Below are 20,780 nucleotides of genomic sequence, written 5' to 3' on the forward strand. Positions count from 1 at the left end.
ACCACTTAACTAAGAACAATGTAACATATAATCCGAACATAAAACATGTAGTCGATACAACTTTTAAAATCCGAAAGGACATAATGCATAGAAGTTACTACAGCGTATACACTATACAGTTTTGTGTATTTCCGCGATATGTTAGCACATATATCACTTCGATGGCATATCGAGACTCGAGACGGAACGCCAAGGACGATAGTAAGGCGCAAACAAGTCGGTCAATAGGTGTAACTAGTTCATACATAATAAGCTAGTTAATAATGATAACCCTACGATTACTTATTAAAACTCGTCACTTGATTAATAGTGTCAATGGAAAGAGAACTTTATTATAAGTGCTATAAAATTCCCTTTTTAATAAACGTAATGGTGATACGGAGAGAAGTTGATGCGATGCTAACCGCGACTGAGGGCCTACCGCGAACCACGTTCGACGTGATGCCTCCCTGTCACACTTACGTACGAATTTACAAGTGCGACAGAGAGGCAACACGTCGAACGTGGTTCGCGGTAGGCCTTCTGGTTTATTTCATGCGAAGACTGCACGAAGTTTCACCGAGATAGGTGCGAATGTTCTCAAACTAAGTTGTGCGTTGGAAATGAGGCTTGGAAGTAATAGCTTGGATTTATTTTATGAACATGCAGGCTGTACTGAGAGTTACTTAATTCAAACACATTATTGTATTGGTATTGCGTTCAACGTGCACGTGTAATAGACATTTATAGGAGCGCCTACGCTCATTTATTTTACGTAAACTAACCTTTGTGAACGTTATTTGTGTATCAAAATATCTCGTTATTTTTATGACACAGTTAAAAATAATTTCGAACACAATTATAGAAATAGAATAGAATAGAAAATATTTATTTGGCGTAAAAACATACATTATTTAGGTACAACATTAAGTATCGTATCACACGAAAAAAGTAATACCAATTTAGTTTCTCACCTGCGAATAGTTGACATGTCTTTACCCATCGTCTGGCAGAATAATGAACCAGCTGTTGTCTCAACGAGCGCGATAATTACAAAAAAACATGGTTTACTGACATCGACTACACTTTCACTGCCGTAAGACGTCGGATTTATGATTATTAATTACCAATCAGTCGTAATCGTAATATCCACTAAGTCGTAAATAACTCGGGAACGCCTTTTAACTATGTTACGAGCACATGAGCTGGAACGGAGTTTGAGGAAAACTTTATTAACTTCGACGAATTTCATTAAGACACATCCTTAACTGTTATACGGTCGGCTTGTGTAGTTTTATAACTTTCGCTATTCAGTATAGTCTCCTCATACTTGTATTCTCCTCTCTCGCAATGGTCGCGATATAGTTAATGCCAACAGGTTAAGGACTCAAGATATTATACAATGTCCATGTTATAAACATTTGATTAAATGCTATTTGACAGTTTTGCTTGGGACGCCATCTCTTGTCGCCATATTTACTCAAGTTAACGTATAACCATACATCAGACTCGCACACCGCTGGTCTCTTTAGGTTTTAATAATAGCAAATTCATTATAAATTGAAATAAATAAATGTCATACGCAGCCGGCAACCGGATTAGGGCGTTCGATTTTGGCCTCTACTCGGGCACCGGAGGGCATGGTCACTTTTTTTAGTTATTGTCCTTATCTAAATGTCTACAGGAATATATTGATTTAAACTAACACGATTCCCACTCATACTTTTATAACTAACACGGGACTTAATCATGTAAGACTTACGTTTATTTATGGCCTGACGTTTCGAACGTGACGTTACGTTCGTGGTCACAGGTAAACTGGCGAGGAATTGTATCAACATATGATCAACATCTCGCTGCGCGGGTTTTGCGAACTACCCGCACTTGATCTTGGTCTTACGCATGGTCTAATAAAACATGGTCTTCTCTTCCCAGAGTGTCACTTGCCTACGTCACAATAACATTGCCACTTTATTTCAACATAACATGTTACATGGGTACATTATATCTATGGTTAATAAGTTAAAATATTTCTTTATAATTTTCATTTATATGTATTTTATCTTAAATTTTACAATAACACGTCATTTTTAATTATTCGTTAGCAATATCTCCCGATTCACGAAAGAAATTTCAGACGTTCGGGTAATTCTGTTTACACAACTGGCAACACAGGATAGCGCTGTCACATTTGACAATCCGCCATTTTGTCCCTGACCGTCATCCTTGTCGAACGCGTGTTAATTGTTATTTCCTTCTCGCTCAGTGTCAGCAGTCGCAGTGTTTTCCAAACTTTTAACGTCGTAAGCTTGGTAATTAATGTTTTGTTACGAAAATGGTTGGCTGCTCTATTCGGAACTGTAAGAGTAGGAGTGAAAAGTGCAGTATAGATTTGTTTTATTTTACTATGTTTCTACATTAGGGCTCGCGGTCGTGTCCGTGTTTCGTGTACACGTGTTCGGTACCCGTTTCCGAACTACACGTACACGGTTTTCTGACCCGTTCTACACGTGTAGTCGGGTACCCGTGTAATTAAGATCCGTGTATCCGTGTACCCGTGTACCCGTGTACCCGTGTACACGGTGAACGGAACATAAATACACGCGGGCCTAACCCGTCTTGGCGTGTAGCGGAGATTGAAGTAATGTATAGAGCTTTAAATAAAACAAAGATTCAGGATCAGGAGCTCCGACTGGAATCGAATCCGATCAGTTTTATCGAATTTTCAATGTTATTGATATGTATTATACTAATTTAATTAATTTTGTATTGCCTTTGTCATCATTTAAGATATGGGGATATTCATAAATTACGTCATTTCAAATTGGGGGGGGGGGGGGGTCTGGACATCGGATGATGTAGAAGGAAACGGGGTCATTCGAAGCATGATTTTTGGATGATTTTAGGGGGAGGGGGGTCAAAAAACGTCAAAAATCGATAACGTAATTTATGAACAGCCCCTATACAAAATAACTCGTTATTCAAGTAATAATTAGGTAGCTACACAAAAAACATGTACTTACGGTTTAGTTCTTTATCGTCGTAGACGTAGAATAACATGCATAGATAAAATAAAGACCATACCGTACGTGATGAGATACTTTATAAATCTTAGGCACAGATATTATTCATTTCTTGCTGTCTTTGTCATTAGCAAAATGCTCTTTAGTGCCGGGTTGCAACAAAACAATGAGATAATTCTACCTGAATGATTAGTTGTTGTATTTTTTGCAGACGTGTTAAGCTTGTTACAAAGAGATAACACCAAAAGCACCAATTCATATTGGTAAAACAACACGGTATATTGTGGCATATGGCCATTTTAAATACTTCTTCTTCCTCGCGTTATCCCGGCATTTTTTTGCCACGGCTCATGGGAGCCTGGGGTCCGCTTGACAACTAATCCCATGATTTGACGTAGGCACTAGTTTTTACGAAAGCGACTGCCATCTGACCTTCCAACCCAAAGGGGAAACTAGGCCTTATTGGGATTAGTCCGGTTTTCTCACGATGTTTTCCTTTACCGAAAAGCGACTGGTAAATATCAAATGATATTTCGTACATAAGTTCCGAAAAACTCATTGGTACGAGCCGGGGTTTGAACCCGCGACCTCCGGATTGCAAGTCGCACGCTCTTACCGCTAGGCCACCAGCGCTTTTTTAAATACTTAATCCCTTTTTGTGATGTACTGTATGTATGAATTCTTGTACATTTACTTCACGCTATTCAACATTTGGATAAAACAACACAGTTTATTTATCAGCACGACTGTAAATACACTGGAGCGGCGGCGAATTGATCGATCACGCTAATCGATGTAAGAGAGCTTTTAGGTTACCTAGTACCTACTTATGTTTGTAAAAAGGTCAGAGATGCGTGCTTATTGCCTTGTCTATCTTACGGTGCACAAACATGGTTCTTCACAAAGGACATAATAAAAACAAAAATACGTTCATATCAGCGAGCTATTGAACGAAGTAACCTGGGCATTAAGCTCAGTGACAGATGTAATAGCGAAAACATGCGCGAGAAAACTAAATTAATAGACGCAGGACAACACGCTCTACAGCTGAAATGGACATGGGCGAGACACGTAGCTCGCATCACAGACAAAAGAGGGACAAAACGGGTAACTGAATGGGCGGGCCCTATCGGGAAAAAAAGAGGCAAAGGGAGACCCAAAGACCGCTGGATTGACGAAATCCAAAGAATTGCTGGTAGAGACTGGAAGCTTAAAGCACAAGACAGAATAAAAAGGAAACAAATGGAGGAGGCCTTTACCCAAAGCGGGGCCATGTAAAGGAAAAAACGACTAAATGTAAATTTGCATGGAAATCAATGGCTATATTATTAGTATTATTATACTTATGTCTCGGGTCTTGATAGTATTATTATACTGGTTTGTTCAAGCATCAGAATTGCCCACCCTCGCGCTACAAAGGAAAATAATGACATATCCGTTCGTGGTAGTTTCAGTAAGCATAACTAGCTACTTTTGTATTAGATTATCATTTAGGTTTACTTTCATTATCAAAAAAACGGCCAAGTGCGAGTCGGACTCGCCCATGAAGGGTTCCGTATTTAGGCGATTTATGACGTATAAAAAAAACTACTTACTAGATCTCGTTCAAACCAATTTTCGGTGGAAGTTTACATGGTAATGTACATCATATATTTTTTTTAGTTTTATCATTCTCTTATTTTAGAAGTTACAGGGGGGGGGGACACATTTTACCACTTTGGAAGTGTCTCTCGCGCAAACTATTCAGTTTAGAAAAAAATTATATTAGAAACCTCAATATCATTTTTGAAGACCTATCCATAGATAACCCACACGTATGGGTTTGATGAAAAAAAATTTTTGAGTTTCAGTTCGAAGTATGGGGAACCCCAAAATTTTTTTGTTTTTTTTTCTATTTTTGTGTGAAAATCTTAATGCGGTTCACAGAATACATCTACTCACCAAGTTTCAACAGTATAGTTCTTATAGTTTCGGAGAAAAGTGGCTGTGACATACGGACGGACAGACAGACGGACAGACGGACAGACAGACAGACATGACGAATCTATGAGGGTTCCGTTTTTTGCCATTTGGCTACGGAACCCTAAAAACTACAATGAAGAAAACGAGCTATCAATGAAATCAACGGATACTAAGATACCTATTGTTAATTTTAATATTATTTAGAGTAAAGCTAAAAATATGAATTATTGAAACAAAGTGTACTTACCTACCTATTAGACATTACCAATCAATTTTCCAATTCAATCGTATGTCTTCAAGCACGAATCTCCCCAACACGAGAGTGAAGGGTCGAACCCGCGGGTAAATAAGATCCGTGTACACGGGTACCCGTGTACACGGGTACACGAAATACACGGGTACACGGGTAAACGTTTCCGAATCCGGGCGGGTTCGTGTAGTTCGGGTTCTTAATACCGCCGGGCTTAAGAACACGGGTACCCGTGTCAGCGTGTAACACGTGTATCGGGAGCTCTATTCTACATGAATAACTTAAAATTAATGCCGTTAAAATAATTTACACCGTTGGTTAAAATTCTCCCACATTTTAAAGTTTGAGAACCTGTAAACAGCATGATGACGTAGGCAAGTGACAGTTAGGTCATTCGCGAATCTCGGAAGAGAGTACCAGGCGGAGTATATTATTATACCATGGTCTTACGCGATAAGTCCCGTGTTAGGTTATAAAATTGTCTATAGGAATTTAAAGAGACTTTCGGTTTCAGACTGCAAAATACGTGTTGATCGTAAATACAACATAATTTACACACTATATTTAAGGAGAATCAGATTTATTTATTAAATAAAGCACATGTTCTAAGACAGTGTTAATGTAACACCAACACTATGCCGCTGTAAAGCAGAATGATGTCATCGTAGTTTACAAGTTGAACATCTGTAACTCATAGCAGGACGCGATAAAACACATATTGCGTATTGTTGCTTGTTCTACTGACCCACATTAAGGATTCTCTTCGACTTGTTTTAATAGCATAGTGACACTATAGTGACATGGCACTCACATACTTAAATAAATATTGGGGGACATCTTACACAGATCAACATAGCCCCAAACTAAGCAAAGCTTGTACTATGGGTACTAGGCGACGATATACATACTTATATAGATAAATACATACTTATATACATAGAAAACATCAATGACTCCGGAACAAATATTAGTGTTCATCACACAAATAAATGCCCTTACCGGGATTAAACACGTTTGTTAAATATGGCGATGCCACAGGAAAACAGTAAATTTTTACACGGCACAAAATAATCTCAAAAACTTAAATTACCTTTTAGGTCATTAATACGCTCATATGCCATCAAAAATGTCGTCATCTCATACCAAACAGATAGAGGAAGTGAAAATATTCGACACAGTACATTACTTGAGTTTACTACGTAATTGACTTTTGCAAACTATTCATTTTTATTATAACTTTCACTGTGTAAATTACACGCGAATTTATTTGCTAGACTCCGTGTTGCTTAAAACTGGTGTATAAAAATTTAAGAACTTTTACAGTTTAATTATTTACTAATACACAATTACAATAAAAAACATACAAATTTCAACAATTTCTAAATAAATACAACCGATCTAAAGTCTATTTTTTTATTCGGTAGACTAAAATGACATTTCATAGTATGAAATGACATTTTATGTTCATACTATGAACTGTCATTTCAGTCTACCGAATAAAAAAATAGACTTTACGGCTATTTAAATGCACTAAGCAATTTTCCTACTTCCTTTTACCTAATAATATAATATACGTTCTTTATTGTATCCAAATAGAACAGCAGATAAACAGTATAAACAGTTCGTACATAATACATCGAATCAGTTTACAAATTGTATATCTAACACTAATTATTAATTAACAACCCACTCGAAACTTGTTTAACAATGGCGTGTTAAAAAATACTGTATAAAATTACATTAGAGATGGATTGAATAGCAGTCGGCTCCTATACCAAGACAAGAATGAATGCTAGACCACCCGACCACCCAGAAAGTGTTAGATTGCAGCTTCAGTAGATTTTAACCATACTATTAGGCTCATATTGTAAACTTTGGAAGATAAATTTTATGTTTTCAGCTAATAGGCACATCATTAATTCATTAGTTAAAAGTTAGAAATACAAAGAAATGTTTTCATGTTACGACCTTTAAAACTGGTACCAAATAACCGACTTGCTCATGGTCCTGAAGGATCCCACGATTATTTTCCGGAATGGTCAAACATGGGCATTTACATTATAACTACTCTTTGAAACACCCCGAGAATACGGCGTGCGTCATGTGCAACGGTGCCGAAATATCGGAAACTTAGAAAAACAAATATGCATGGTAAATACCCGTATTTATTAGTCCATAACAAACATCACTTTCATCCGTTAACAAGATACATACGATTTGCCAGACAGACAGCTCACCTTGGCGCAAGGTCGGAGTAATGATCAAAAAGCCGGTTTTTGGATAATTCTTAACTTGTTAAGTCTGAATGTAAATGTACGACATTATTCTCAATGCGATCTTAGCATATATGTGTAAAAAAAAATTAGACTTCTTAACGAGCTGCGAGGTAGAAAGAAGATAACGGTTTCACTTATCAAATCATTTTAGGTAGGTAGAATTTTACTATTTATTAATTATAAGACTACATAGAATTTTGTACAAATGGTGTATTAAGGGTATAGTTTGATGTATTAATTGAGTAATCTGTTGAATCTGCCAGCCCGATATTTACTAAATAAACTTTGTGTACCTATGTTCTAGCTAGTTCGAAACATATTTCAATTTGCTACATTACCACATATAAAATCTTATATGTGGTAATGTACCGAACTTTGTGTAGTGTTCGAAAGTTATTTCAATTCGCAAAAGTTCGCTTAGTAAACATTTCATGGAAAATACGAGAAATCGGTCGAAATCGGTATACGGAATGTATAACGAACTACACTTTAGCACATTATTCAGAGTCAAGGATAAAGTATACGTGGGTATTGACACATATTAACATACACAAATAAACACTCCTTGTAGACTCAGAAACATACAGTATACAATTTCGACCGTTTTAATGTGAGTTATATAGTTATACATATACTGTAGCGTCAGGTCAGTATTATATGTACATATTAGTGTAAAACAATGTGAAATCGGGTTAGTTATGACATTTAATGTATCAACTTACTGTGTCCTTATTAAACCCATTAGGTATAATTATTGTTAGCGACAGTGACTCACATATCTACTCGTACTTTCTTTGTTCCTTCCACCACCATTATAAATTGCAAATGCGATGTTCTTTGCAAGTGAACCTTTTACATAACCAAACTCTTCGATGAATCTACTTAGGAATTTTTTAATATAAACTAATGCACGTATCCATTCCTATTTACGAATAAATTTAATGAAGTAACTACTTTGGAAAGTTTCTGAGCACGATTCACCACTTATTGGCAAAACTAGAAAATTCTGTACAGAATATATTCGTTCAGCGTATGGAAATAAGATAGAAAATTGGGTGTTAGTGTAACTCATTGAATTTTCGTTTATGAATAAGAACAACGATAAATTGGAAGGTTTAATTAAAAGTTATTCTAGGGTCAACAAAGATCTAATAATAGGTACATTATGTCATTTTCATGGAATCAATATTTAAATTCAAGTCTAGCCAAATAGTCAACAAAATTGAATTTTCATATTTTATCAATAACAGACTACGGATTTACAAAAGGCAAATGTGAGTTGCGCGGATTTTTGTTTTCTGCTATGCTGAGAATATATTTAATATTTGATTCCAATTTATTTATTTTATTATTTATTAATATCAACAGCAAGAGCATAGGACCAATAGCAGCGCCTTGCGGTACGCCACGCGCATTTTATGAGCGTATTTGTCCACTAAAACTAGGGTGTTTTACGGCTACTAAAGATAGGTAAAGCAGGCTCGTCGCCGGAAATCACACGGATGAAATTCGCACGCTGAACCGTAAAATGTCCTAGAACAACAAAATCAGTGCACCGAAAAATATAATGACATGAAAAGCTACATTAAGGCCTGATTTAGACGGCGCGCGTACTCGCCAGTGTTGGGCAAAAAGTAATCAAATTATAAATTAACAATTGCGATTACAAAATGTAATTTCAACAAATAATTTCCATTACATGTAGAAAGTAATCGCGCATTCGATTAACGATTACAATTACAAAATGTAATTATTAATTACATTTTGAAATTAAATTTTTAAATTAATTACTTTCTCAATTACAATTACTTTTATTGAATGAAAATTTTCAAATTTCTTTATTTCCAAAATCAGATGAACATTTTGAATAAACTTTAAATTTGTCAATCGTGCATTACTGACAATGTTTTTATATTAAAAAAAATGCAAATGAGTATTCTTGCAAGAATTTGTACAAGGGAAAATAATGTAATGAGAAATCCATGCATTTTTTTATAAAAAGACCTCACGTGTATTTTTCTAACAGTGAACGAAACTAAGAAAAAATACCTACCACATGAGCAGATACTTTGGTTGGACTGTAGCAAAGGGGGGGGTGGGACTTGGATTTTTTTTTGACAAAGTGGTGTCATTATGACACTATTTTTAAATGATTGTAATGTGTATGTCACGTCAAAATAAGCATCTTTTATTGGAAAAACTTTTCTCTAAAATAAAAAATGGCCGAGTTAGACGCCTCCAAAGATTGATGTTTTTAAAGGGAGCTGGGACTTTTCATTGAGAGTGGTGTCATTATGACATATATTTTAAATGATTGTAATGTATAGAACACGTCGAAATAAGCAACTTTTACTTGGAAAACTTTTTACTAAAACTGAAAATGGCGGAGATAGAGCTCAAGGCAGGCCAGGCTTTTAAGGCAGGTCGGTGTAGGTACGACTACGAGCGAAGCGAGGAGGAGTGTTAGGTAGAACTGCGACCTTACAGCGCGCGAGCCGAGCGAGCGAAGCGAGCGTGCCGCGACAGCGGCCGGCGAAGCGCCAGAACTGACTTTTTTATAATAATAAAATTTTACAAGTCCCAGCTCCCTTTAAAAACATCAATCTTTGGTCGCGTCTAACTCGGTCATTTTTTATTTTAGAGAAAAGTTTTTCCAATAAAAAATTCTTATTTTGACGTGATATACACATTACAATCATTTAGAAATTGTGTCATAATGACACCACTTTGTCAAAAAAAATACAAGTCCCAGCCCCCCCCCCCTTTCGTACAGTCTTAAAGTAGCCGAAAATACCTCACGTGATTTGTGCACAACCCCTATCCAGGTAAGAGTGGATTTTTAAAAAGTTCTTCTTTATAATTGCAACTGAATAAAAAGGTTAACGAAATGTAATCGAATAATTAAATTACGAATTAATGTAATCGCAATTGCAGATTACACAGCAAATTGAATTACATGTAATCAAATTTCCATGTAATTCCATGTATTACAAAAAATTGAATTACATGTAATTCAATTAGTAATTAAATTACACAAGTAATTAATTACGCCCAACACTGGTACTCGCATGCGATTTTAGTTACATTGCGGACCATTGAGGTGACAATAATTCAGCCGACCGATCAAACGACGCAATGTAATCAAACTCGCATGCGAGTTCTCGCCCCGTCTAAATGAGCCCTAACTATACATTTTATGCGAATAATAAAGATTATTAGCCTCAGTCATAACATAAAACATTGCTGTGATGATTAGATCCTAATTCAGGAAACGACCTATTGGTATTGTTAATTAATGATTCTAGCATGACATGACAACTGCTTATATCCAATGATATTTTATAACTATAGATAGGATACTCATAGATAAGGAGTAAAAAAAATACTTCAATATGTATTTCATTACCCACGAACGGCGGTTTTTATTGATTAATTTTCGCATAATTACCATTCATCTTTGTTACACTCGTTGTTGAACATAAGCTTGTATCTTTCTCTTGTTCTGGAACGCCTATAGTGTATCTGGAGTTATAATAAGTTCATGGCTTATCTCCAGCCAGTAATAAGAAGGATCCCTCAAGAGGAACGGTCAAACTTCAAATTACTTGAACAAGATTAGGGCATTATATGACGCTCGAATATGATCATTACCAACACATGGAGGCACCACTGCGCAATCAATAAACTGATTTACGTTAAACATGGCGCCGGGAGCTGTCATCTCAATGAGAATTGTCGAATAAATTGCAATTGAATACAGACGGTACCCTTAATATCTTTTTGATCACAGAGCATATGGGTGGTATAATCCCACAATCGTCATGCGTTTGTCGTTTTCCTTCCTGTTAGGAAGTACGGTGTGTCCTCGCAAATTTTCCTTCGCCTTCTGGCGGGTTGTATGCAAATTGATGATGAGGAAAACATATGATATGCATGTTAATTTCTTGCAAGCATTCTACAGAGTGGGCTCTGTCTTTAGTTTACGGGACTTTGGAACATCGACTAGACTTAAAAAGAACAGATATCCACAGGTTGTGCTTGGAATTAACTGTAGAGATCATTTATCATTGCTAAATAAAAGTTAATTAAAAAACTCCTTATAAATGTCGGTTAATGAGTTCTTGCTCAAATACGAACACGTTTAGATCATTATAAGATCAAAGCTTAAATAATAAATAATTACAATTCTCAACTCCTTTTCTTTTCATCCATTTTGTTTTCCTCTTTCAGTATTAAGCCGTTTTAAAGATGGCCACCATTAATGAAATAAAAATTGCACACAGCCGAAAAAGTGGCTAGCTGGCGTCGAAAAGTTTCCGATAAGGAGTTATTCCAATCGCTCACCACGTGCAAGCGAGATCGGGGCGAGTCCCACAAACCTGTATGAGGGCTAGGGTTGCCAGATGGTCGGGATTTGGCGGGATTCACCCGATTTTTAGCATGTGTTCCCGATTCCCCACCAAGTGAAAATGGTCCCGAGAAACAGCTTCACGTTATAAATCAATAATTTCAAGTTCCGAACTGTCGTCGAGCGACTCGAGCGAGCGAGCGACCCACGTCGAGCCGTAATGGACAGAGCAGCTGACGTAGTGCCAATAATTTACTTAAAATATCGTTGTTTTTAATACAATTACTTTAAGTTGAATGTTTTTTTTCCCGGCCTAAGTCCCAAAATCCCGAATTTTTTTTTCCCTGATAATAGAGCCTTTCGATCTGGCAACCCTAATGAGGGCACAGTTCTTTATATCGGGGGCACAGTTGTGTTGGTTCGTCCGTCCGACTCGCTTCCGACTAGTACCTGAACGATTCTAATACCGACAATACCGACCCAAGGTGGATGAAACTCGGCCCTACCTATACTTAATTACTTAAGGCCTACTCCGACAAAACGTTCGCTTCCCACCGACTTGCTCAAATAAATTCTAATACTTATTCAATTATTTAACAGGGTGCAATCGGTGTCGGGATTTATATTTAATTTTATTGTCCATTAATATTGTTCAGTTGCTATTGTAGTAAAGGAATGGCCGAATAACTTTTTTAAGTATAGAAATCCCGTTTTAAAAAAACAAATACTCGTAATTAAATTAATCGAATGTTGACTATAGTTAAAATTAATCATTTCCCACCATACATGAAACAATAAAGTAGGTATTACCTACAGGATTTTTTTTTAGAAAATCGTACACAGCTCTAATTATTGGGTACAATTTCTGTATATCAAATTAATATAGGAAAGAACTACGAGTCGTTAATTTAACATTACAGATGAGTGTCATCATTATTCTTATCCTTAATTTGTGCTTGTATGTATTTATATCGCTATGCATTATTTTCTGCGACAGTAAGTTTCAGTGTTACACTTTGTCGTCCGGTTATAACGGACGCCGCTGGCTATAGCTGTTAGTTATTGCACGGTGACTCTAAACGTTGGCGTTGTGCGCATTTGTGAATGTACTGAGCGAATTAACTAATTCCTATTTAAATTATGACGTCCGTAAGACGATAGACATATTACTAAAAAATATAGTACAATTATTATGTTGCCAATTTTAGTAAGAACTGTACAACAATCTTACAACAATATATGTAGTTTACAATATAACACTTTAAACTCTCGCGTTTTGTACACATGTTTAATTACACAAACGGGTCTTCCGCGATATAGTTTCATTGTTTTTACATTGAATTCCGAATTTAAGGTAAAACAATGAAACTATATCGCGGTAGACCCGTTTGTGTAATTAAACAAATATATATAGTTATTGTTGTACATTTCTTACTGGTATTTCATTCTAACGGGCTATTATAAATATTCAATAGCCCTTAGTCTACAAAGAGTAGTTAATTTAACATTACGGACGAGTGTCATAATTAATTCTGTGCCTGTAGAATTATTTATGTCTCTATGCATTATATTCTGTGACAGTAAGTAAAGTTTCAGTGTTTCACTTTGTAGTCCGGTTATTACGGACGCCAGCAACAGCCGTTAATTATTGTACCGCGGCACTAAACGCTGCCGTTGGCGTTGTGAATATTATGCTCAGCGAATTAACTAATTGCTATTTAATTCGAATACACTTAGGCCAGATATTATGACATTATGACGTCCGTAAGATGAATGATATAAGATAAGTATAGTATAAGTATCTATCTACACCAAAGAAGGTCCACAGATTTTTTTTTCTTATATCGTCGGGTGACAAGTAAAAGTCACTAAGTACTATCAAAAAATTTAAGTAAAAATGCACTTAATTACACTTGTAACATGGTTTATTGTCCAATAATTTCAATGATGTTAGTTAGTGACTTTTACTTTACTTGTCACCCGACGATATGTTTAATATGAATTTGCAGTTCTGTCTTTGGTACCATCGCCCACACAGTTAACTGTACATCGGTGGACCTTAAGCCTTTTCTAATAAGGTCCACCGATGTACAGTTAAGAGTCTTACTGTTTGCACTACTGGCACTAACAAAATGGCTGGCGGCAAAATTTGAACCCATTCGACAATTATACAAGTATGAAATTTATAAACTTAGGCAAGCTTAAACTGAGCGTTCTCTGGCGCAGGTAGGTACCTTATTCAATTTTAGTAACTTAAAAATTAAGTTTTTAAAGAGTTTTACAAATTTCTTCCGCATCCTGGCACTGACCCTGGAAGACGTAGTAATATGTAAAATCAATCAAAGAGTTACGACTATAAAAAAACTGTACTGTACAAAAAAGCTGAATAGCATTTTGGCGTTCCCTACAACCCCATTTGGTGAATGTATTTTGCGACTTGAGACTGCGCGTAGGCAAAACAACATTGCGACATTTTATTACTTAGATTAATTCAACAATATTTACTATCAGCGTGACCTGCGAGGTTAGCTGATAACGAATTCGTTTAAACAGTTTTTTACGGTTAAATAGAAACTATGTATAAAGTGCGTTTTCGTTCCGTTTAGTAGTTAGGGATATTGTTTTTCAACCTCTTATTTAGACTACAACAGAAAAAAGTTCCGTTAAGCTAAGGAGGTACCTACTATGTTCTTTCATTTGCGAATACAATAGGTACAGGGGCGATATCTAATGGCAAATAATTTATGATCCGTATCTTAGCTAAAAACCACATAATATATGCGTTGTAAACATAATATAATATTATAATATATGCATTTTTAATACCACTTCAGTGGCAAGCAAGTATACGGGGCCTGATGGTTAGCGCTACTACTAGCGGACGCTAACTCCAGAGGTGCCACATACACGTTGCCGACCATTTAAAAACATGTACTTATATATATTAAGGAAACCCACATTGAAGTCTTTTGAGACAATCTTGGCTGGGAGTTTATTCCACAGTCAGAGCGTTCACTGAAGAAGATTCCTCTAATTTTACAAAGATAATACGATAATATTAGTACATTAAGCTACGGTAGCCGTATATTTGACTAGGAAGGTTAGTTCAGGTCGCTTCTACAGCTTATTGGATTATCGTGAGCCACGGCTAGCTAGTCATTGATCAGTTCTACTATAGACGTCACTTTTATAGTTTGTTAACGTCTTACATACAGCACATGCTTGTAATTTCGTCTGGATTAGGAAGTTGGTATGCCAATGGCAACAAAAAAATAGATTCTGATGAATTTTAATACAGATAATAAATAAAGTAAATATACCTACTTCGAGCGATGAATTATTATTTCTTAATATATCTTCTAATATCGTTTTATAATAATTACGTGTTTTCATGAGTTTTTCCAAACTCGTTGATACCTATGTAGGTCATACTGAGCAACTTTGACCATGAGACCAACCCCAAGATCGCGATAAAAATTTGACTCTCCCATAGAAAACGTCAACATCTGACCAGCCAAAATGTATGAAACAACCAATTCTACTAAGTTCCACTTGTAAATATTATCTATCGATAACAGGGTCTATATTATAGACTGGACGACCAAATTGAATTACCAAATTGGTGTAGTTATGTCGCTTGGTAATTGAACAAGGGGTATCAACCAGAGATGGGCATCATTCGAATAAACTTTTATCGGAATAATCATTCGAATAAACAATAATTCACGATTTTTTTATTCGCGGATGATTTATTCGCGAATGATTTAGTCGCGGATGATTTATTCGCGGATAAATTATTCGCGAATAAATCATCCGACCACTTTTCAAATGACGAATGATTTATTCGTTATTTCATTCGAATAAATCCACGAAAAATATTTAAGTTTAGGCTTATTCCATTCAAATAAACAACACGAATAATAACCCGTTTAATATGACTTGTTTTTACTGTAAATTTGTTTTGACAAGTTAAAATTGTTAAGGGTTAAAGGATAAGCCCAGGTAGTATAATAAACAAAGGATTAGCGTGAGCAATAAATTACTCACACACAAATTTATATTAATAACTTTCTAGCCAGACACAGAGAGATAGCTATATATGTACTAAAAGAGTAAGAAAACCAAATTATATTTGGCAGTTGTTTGCTTCAGAGCGAATCTCACAACGCGTACTAATTTATATTTACAGTAACTATGTAGGTATAGTTATAGGACTTGCAGGTAGTTGTATCGCACATCACAGTTGCCAAATCTTTCGAAACCGTGAAAAGTTTATAAGGTATTCCAATAAACAAATTATTCGTGGCAATTCATTCGACGAATAAATTATTCGCGGATGAATTATTCGACGAATAATTTATTCAAATAAGAATAATCATCCGACATTTTTATTCGTCATTTGCGATAAATTTTGTTATTTTCATCCGTTATTCGTCATTCGAATAAATTTTGCCCATCTCTGGTATCAACATCAACCAATATCACTAATTACCTATTATTATAAGCACTTTGCTTATGAATTAATTATTGATTTGTTTGTTTACTGATGTAAATATTCTTTGTGTTAAGTTGTTAAACACGAATTTTACTTTTAGGAATAGATGATGTTTTTGTTTATATTTACCTGTACAAACTTCTCAGTAACTTATGATTATAACGCAATGTAACATAAGTGCTATACAAAAAACAATATCTTACCCAACAGCGCCGTTCAGGGCGGAGACCAGGCCGGGCCGCTCATAGCACATATGCATACCAGCAATCTCGTCAGCAACGTCTTGTCAAACACAACAATTTCTCAACAACACAAAAACACTGCGCATTTCACTTAAACAATATTCAAATTAGTTACAGAGTTTCAATCAACTCCGCGAACGAACATTTTCGACGAGGATAAAGTTTTGCCAATCGTCAATATTCGCAATTAACAAGTACTGTGGAACAAACAGATGAGTTAAAGACTTAGGGGCATAATGTTACTCGTGTCACGTTCCGCTCGATCGATGCAACTGACGAATTAGCATTCATGCCCGATGACAAAGGAAAACAACACAAAGTCACCGAGTGGACGTACAATCATGAGCTATTTGCATAGGTTAAAGTAGCAAACATTCAAGTAATAGGATAAACCAAATTAATACAAACTTTTTCTCGACTTTATCCCAAGTACTCATAAACAGAATCGAGTTATAAGTTTGCTTTGAAGGATAATATTGGAGGACTGGGGCTTCGCTAGCGGCGTAACGTCACAAGGATAAATCAAAAGGCAAATTGTCGTCATTGCTCTTCAAAGACATTAATCGAGGTCGGGATTAATTGAATAGATACACGTGGAAATGTTAAAATATATTTATCCTTCGCAAGTTGAGATGTCGGATTCCAGAAATGTTATAACGGCAGCCAGATTTGACCGCGTAAAGCCGTTTTATAAAACGAGGAGAATAAGGTGTAATCTTAATTCAAGAAATGATTACTTAGAAATTTCCGGACGGCCCGATGATTAATTGCGAGGCTGGGCCGCGGATACATTTTGCCTTATTTAGCACCGAACTGAGTAAATAGGATGTGGCGGCTTTTTTCTTAGGGCCATGAGGAGCCATTACTCGGATGTTTTCCCCTGTGATTGATCGGTGTTGTGTCTAACCATCGCCGACACTGTTTCATTCTGCCGGATTTAATACCATATTCATTACGGTTAATTATGCTATTGGACAGGACAAGATTTTAAGATCATACTGTGTTAAACTCCAACTCTTGGCAAGGATCAGAATTATTAGTACAATGAACAGGAATTAGAAGCCTAACTGACTGATTTGTTCTTTGATAATTTTGTGGGCTCATTTTTATAAAGATTCGAGGGAGCGGACAGAAAACCTCTACCCCATCCGATCACCCTTACCGTATGAATGATGCGGGTACAATATCTTCGACAAAAATGGCTGTCAAGGTTAACAATCAAATTTGGTTGTCGTAAACCGTGTATTTTTCTTTATGAGCTAAATTTGTACGTTCCACATCTCAAAAACATTAACCTAGATTTAAGCGGAGGTCGAACTGTAAGTACCTTATCGTTTACTCAAAGGCAACCCCCACATGGCCCACATCTAGTTCTCACCTAATCTGAACTCCTTAGTAGCCTTTACAAAAACCAATCGCATTTAAGTGTTTTAATACTTTTCTTTATCCACGTAAGTATATCATTAAAAACGTCAGCTGAGATGTGGGGATAAGGTGGGCCGGGGCCCTTTTCGGTAGCACAATGGGGTCGATATAGGGGTAAACAGTGGAGTAATGCCGTAGACAGGGCTCACAATTTGTGAAATGCTCGGCTTTTACAAGTCAATTGAAGGTAACCCTTAAGACGGTCCGTGGGAATATAATCGTAACCCGAAGACTAAAAGACCCCGAGGGCCACTCGATTGACCACCCGTCTTATTTACAAGTGAACGTAATCTTACATTTAATTAGCTTAATAGGGTGGATCTCTTCGGATATCTCCTACAAAAATTTCTTAAATAATTATGAATTAAAATTCCTTGTGGTACTGCTGAATTTGTGCATACAAAATTGCAGACCTCAAACACAAAGAATTTTAATCATAAACACACGAGGAAACCCTACAAAGTTGAAATGCAAAAATTCCCAGACAGTGAAATGGGTAATAGAAAAATACAACAGCAATGTGTGGAAATGAGAAGAATTAAAAGCAATGATTGTATTTCACTAATTGTTATAGTTTTTCGTTAAGTTTAATAAAATAAATAATCAGGAAATGAGTTTTCGTCGCTAATTTGTTAGGTATAAGAAAGAAAGAGTTCGTCCCTATTTAAAGGAATGGTGTTTGTTACTTCAAAGCCAGGTAGGCGCTCAGGTAATTTGCGTTGTCCTCCATTAACTTTATCTTCGGAAGTATCATTCGATTAATTCGTTTCTGTAATTAGTTGACCAATACATAAATGTAATTACGAATGGGTCTTAATAAAACTTTTAGTTTATATATTAACTGCACGTTAATGCAAGACAGAATATTATTCTCATTTGCGACTGATAAAAATAACTGCGGACGTTTAATTGGTCTCATTCGTGCCCTAATTTAATGTTTTCATTTTATCTACGTTACAGAGCCCCAGTGTCCGAATCATAAATCGTCATTTTATTAACCCCGAGTGTCAACAGGCGAGTTTTTATGCGTAGCATCGTAACGAATTGTAAATTACAGTCGATAGAATCATGAAATAATTCCCAGTTCCAGCGATCGAGTGCGTCACGGGTGAGTCAACATCATGGACATAACATCCGTCGAAGTGGGCGATTCTTACAAAAAGCCGCGAAGGCGACCGCGTCCAATTCCGATCCTACAATCCAACACTGCAATCCAAGTGATCACTGACAGTTCACGCCACAGATTTCACTGTGACGGGGCGCCGGCACATACAAGAGCGCGCATCGGCAACACGTGCGCATCCCGCGGGGGGGTGCAAGGCGCATCACGTCCGAAAACCCGCCAAAACCGAGTTCCCCGCGCACCCTTGAGAGCTTGGTGAAGCAGGCATGCGCTGACGGTGTGGCACGACTGTACGGCAGGCGAGGACGCGCGCGACTGCCGCGAGGCGGGGCGGGAGCGTCGAACGCACTACGCTCGCAGGTTATCGTCACTCGACTACACAGATAATGATGTCAAAAGTGGATCGGACTAATGTTCTCTATTATGTTGTAAACGTTCCCAATACCCAATATTGCACCGTCAGTCAGCCTCCCAGTACGCCGCTGTAACTCATCTCCCGAATTATCCAGATATGCTCAATCATCTTCAGAGCCGAAGAAAGCTTTGTTATGATAATGATCGATTGAATTATGTTCATTTCCTTTCAATTAAGTAGTAAGACAATCTTCTCATGGCAGTTCTTTTAAATAACATTTAAAATGTAATTGACACGGATTAGTTTTTCTTCAGTGGTTGTTGTCACAGCGGATACGGTTGTTAGATAAGCGTAGACTGTAACCGTTAAATCTTTTATTATTTATGGGGATCAGTGACCCGACAATGAATTTCGACCGATCATAAATACCTACAACAAATATCAAATCTAATCCATGCATTTGTGTACTAAAAAGAATTTAGAAGCGGACGAAGAGCGGCCGTCCGCAAAACACCAGCCGTAATTTTTATTGTTCCTCGCCTTTTTCCGGCCAAAAGCAAATATCATGCTTATAACCACGCCCCATGGTTGTAAATCGTTTACCTTTACAATAAACTCGCACACTCCATAAAGTCAAATCGAATATTGTTGTCTTTTCGCGCTCGGAGCGATCAATCGAATGTGCACCGTATCGTGATAACATTGAGTCGTTAGCGGATCGCTCGCTTTAATACGAATGTCACTTCTACTAAGATAGAGGTATTATTTAGAGACCAAGCGGTGTTTGAAAAGTGGTTTAACGACTAGGAGGTTAAGGTTGTTTTTATATTGTCGAGCGAGTAGCGGAGAATTTCCATTTAGCAAGGCGTAATAAATGCACAGTGGTAGTATATTTTGGTTGTATTAAGAAGCGAGTTTCGTTTGATGGATACAGTTCGTTGAGGTTTTTGCGGTATATTTCGTGAGAGCCGTAACGTTTACAGGCTTTAGGAGGATTGGCGTATGTTTTTTCGCTTATTAATTCTTATAATTTGCACACACGCGTAGGATTGCGCACAGGTGTAAAGGAACTAGTTTTCAATATGGCAAATGAACTAAGTACATAATAAGTAATAGATAGATTACACAATCCACAGTTTTCGTGTATTTTATAAATTCATTACATCCTGTTCCTGTAATCATGATATGCACGATATCCTTTATTGCCGACATACAACACCCAGTATAAGATCCACTCGCAATTGCATTATTAAAACAGAAATATGCGAATGCTATTTTTGTCCGACCAGTCCAGCCTGGCCT

General features: G+C 36.7%; 1 protein-coding gene across 1 annotated transcript in view; it reads right to left on the reverse strand.

Moving 5' to 3' along the window:
• Positions 1-19,753, reverse strand: part of LOC134654594 (AF4/FMR2 family member 3) — a 156,362-nt gene extending 136,609 nt beyond the window's left edge. The window contains exons 1-2 of the mRNA XM_063510063.1: positions 19,158-19,753; positions 16,537-16,772 (exon numbers count right to left, since the gene is read on the reverse strand). Coding sequence (XP_063366133.1) covers positions 16,537-16,592 — 56 coding nt within the window. The 5' untranslated portion in view covers positions 16,593-16,772; positions 19,158-19,753. The remainder of the gene's footprint in view (positions 1-16,536; positions 16,773-19,157) is intronic.
• Between the last annotated feature and the right edge of the window lie 1,027 nt (positions 19,754-20,780).

Source organism: Cydia amplana, chromosome 15 (assembly GCF_948474715.1).
Source record: "Cydia amplana chromosome 15, ilCydAmpl1.1, whole genome shotgun sequence".
Lineage (NCBI taxonomy): Eukaryota > Metazoa > Arthropoda > Insecta > Lepidoptera > Tortricidae > Cydia > Cydia amplana.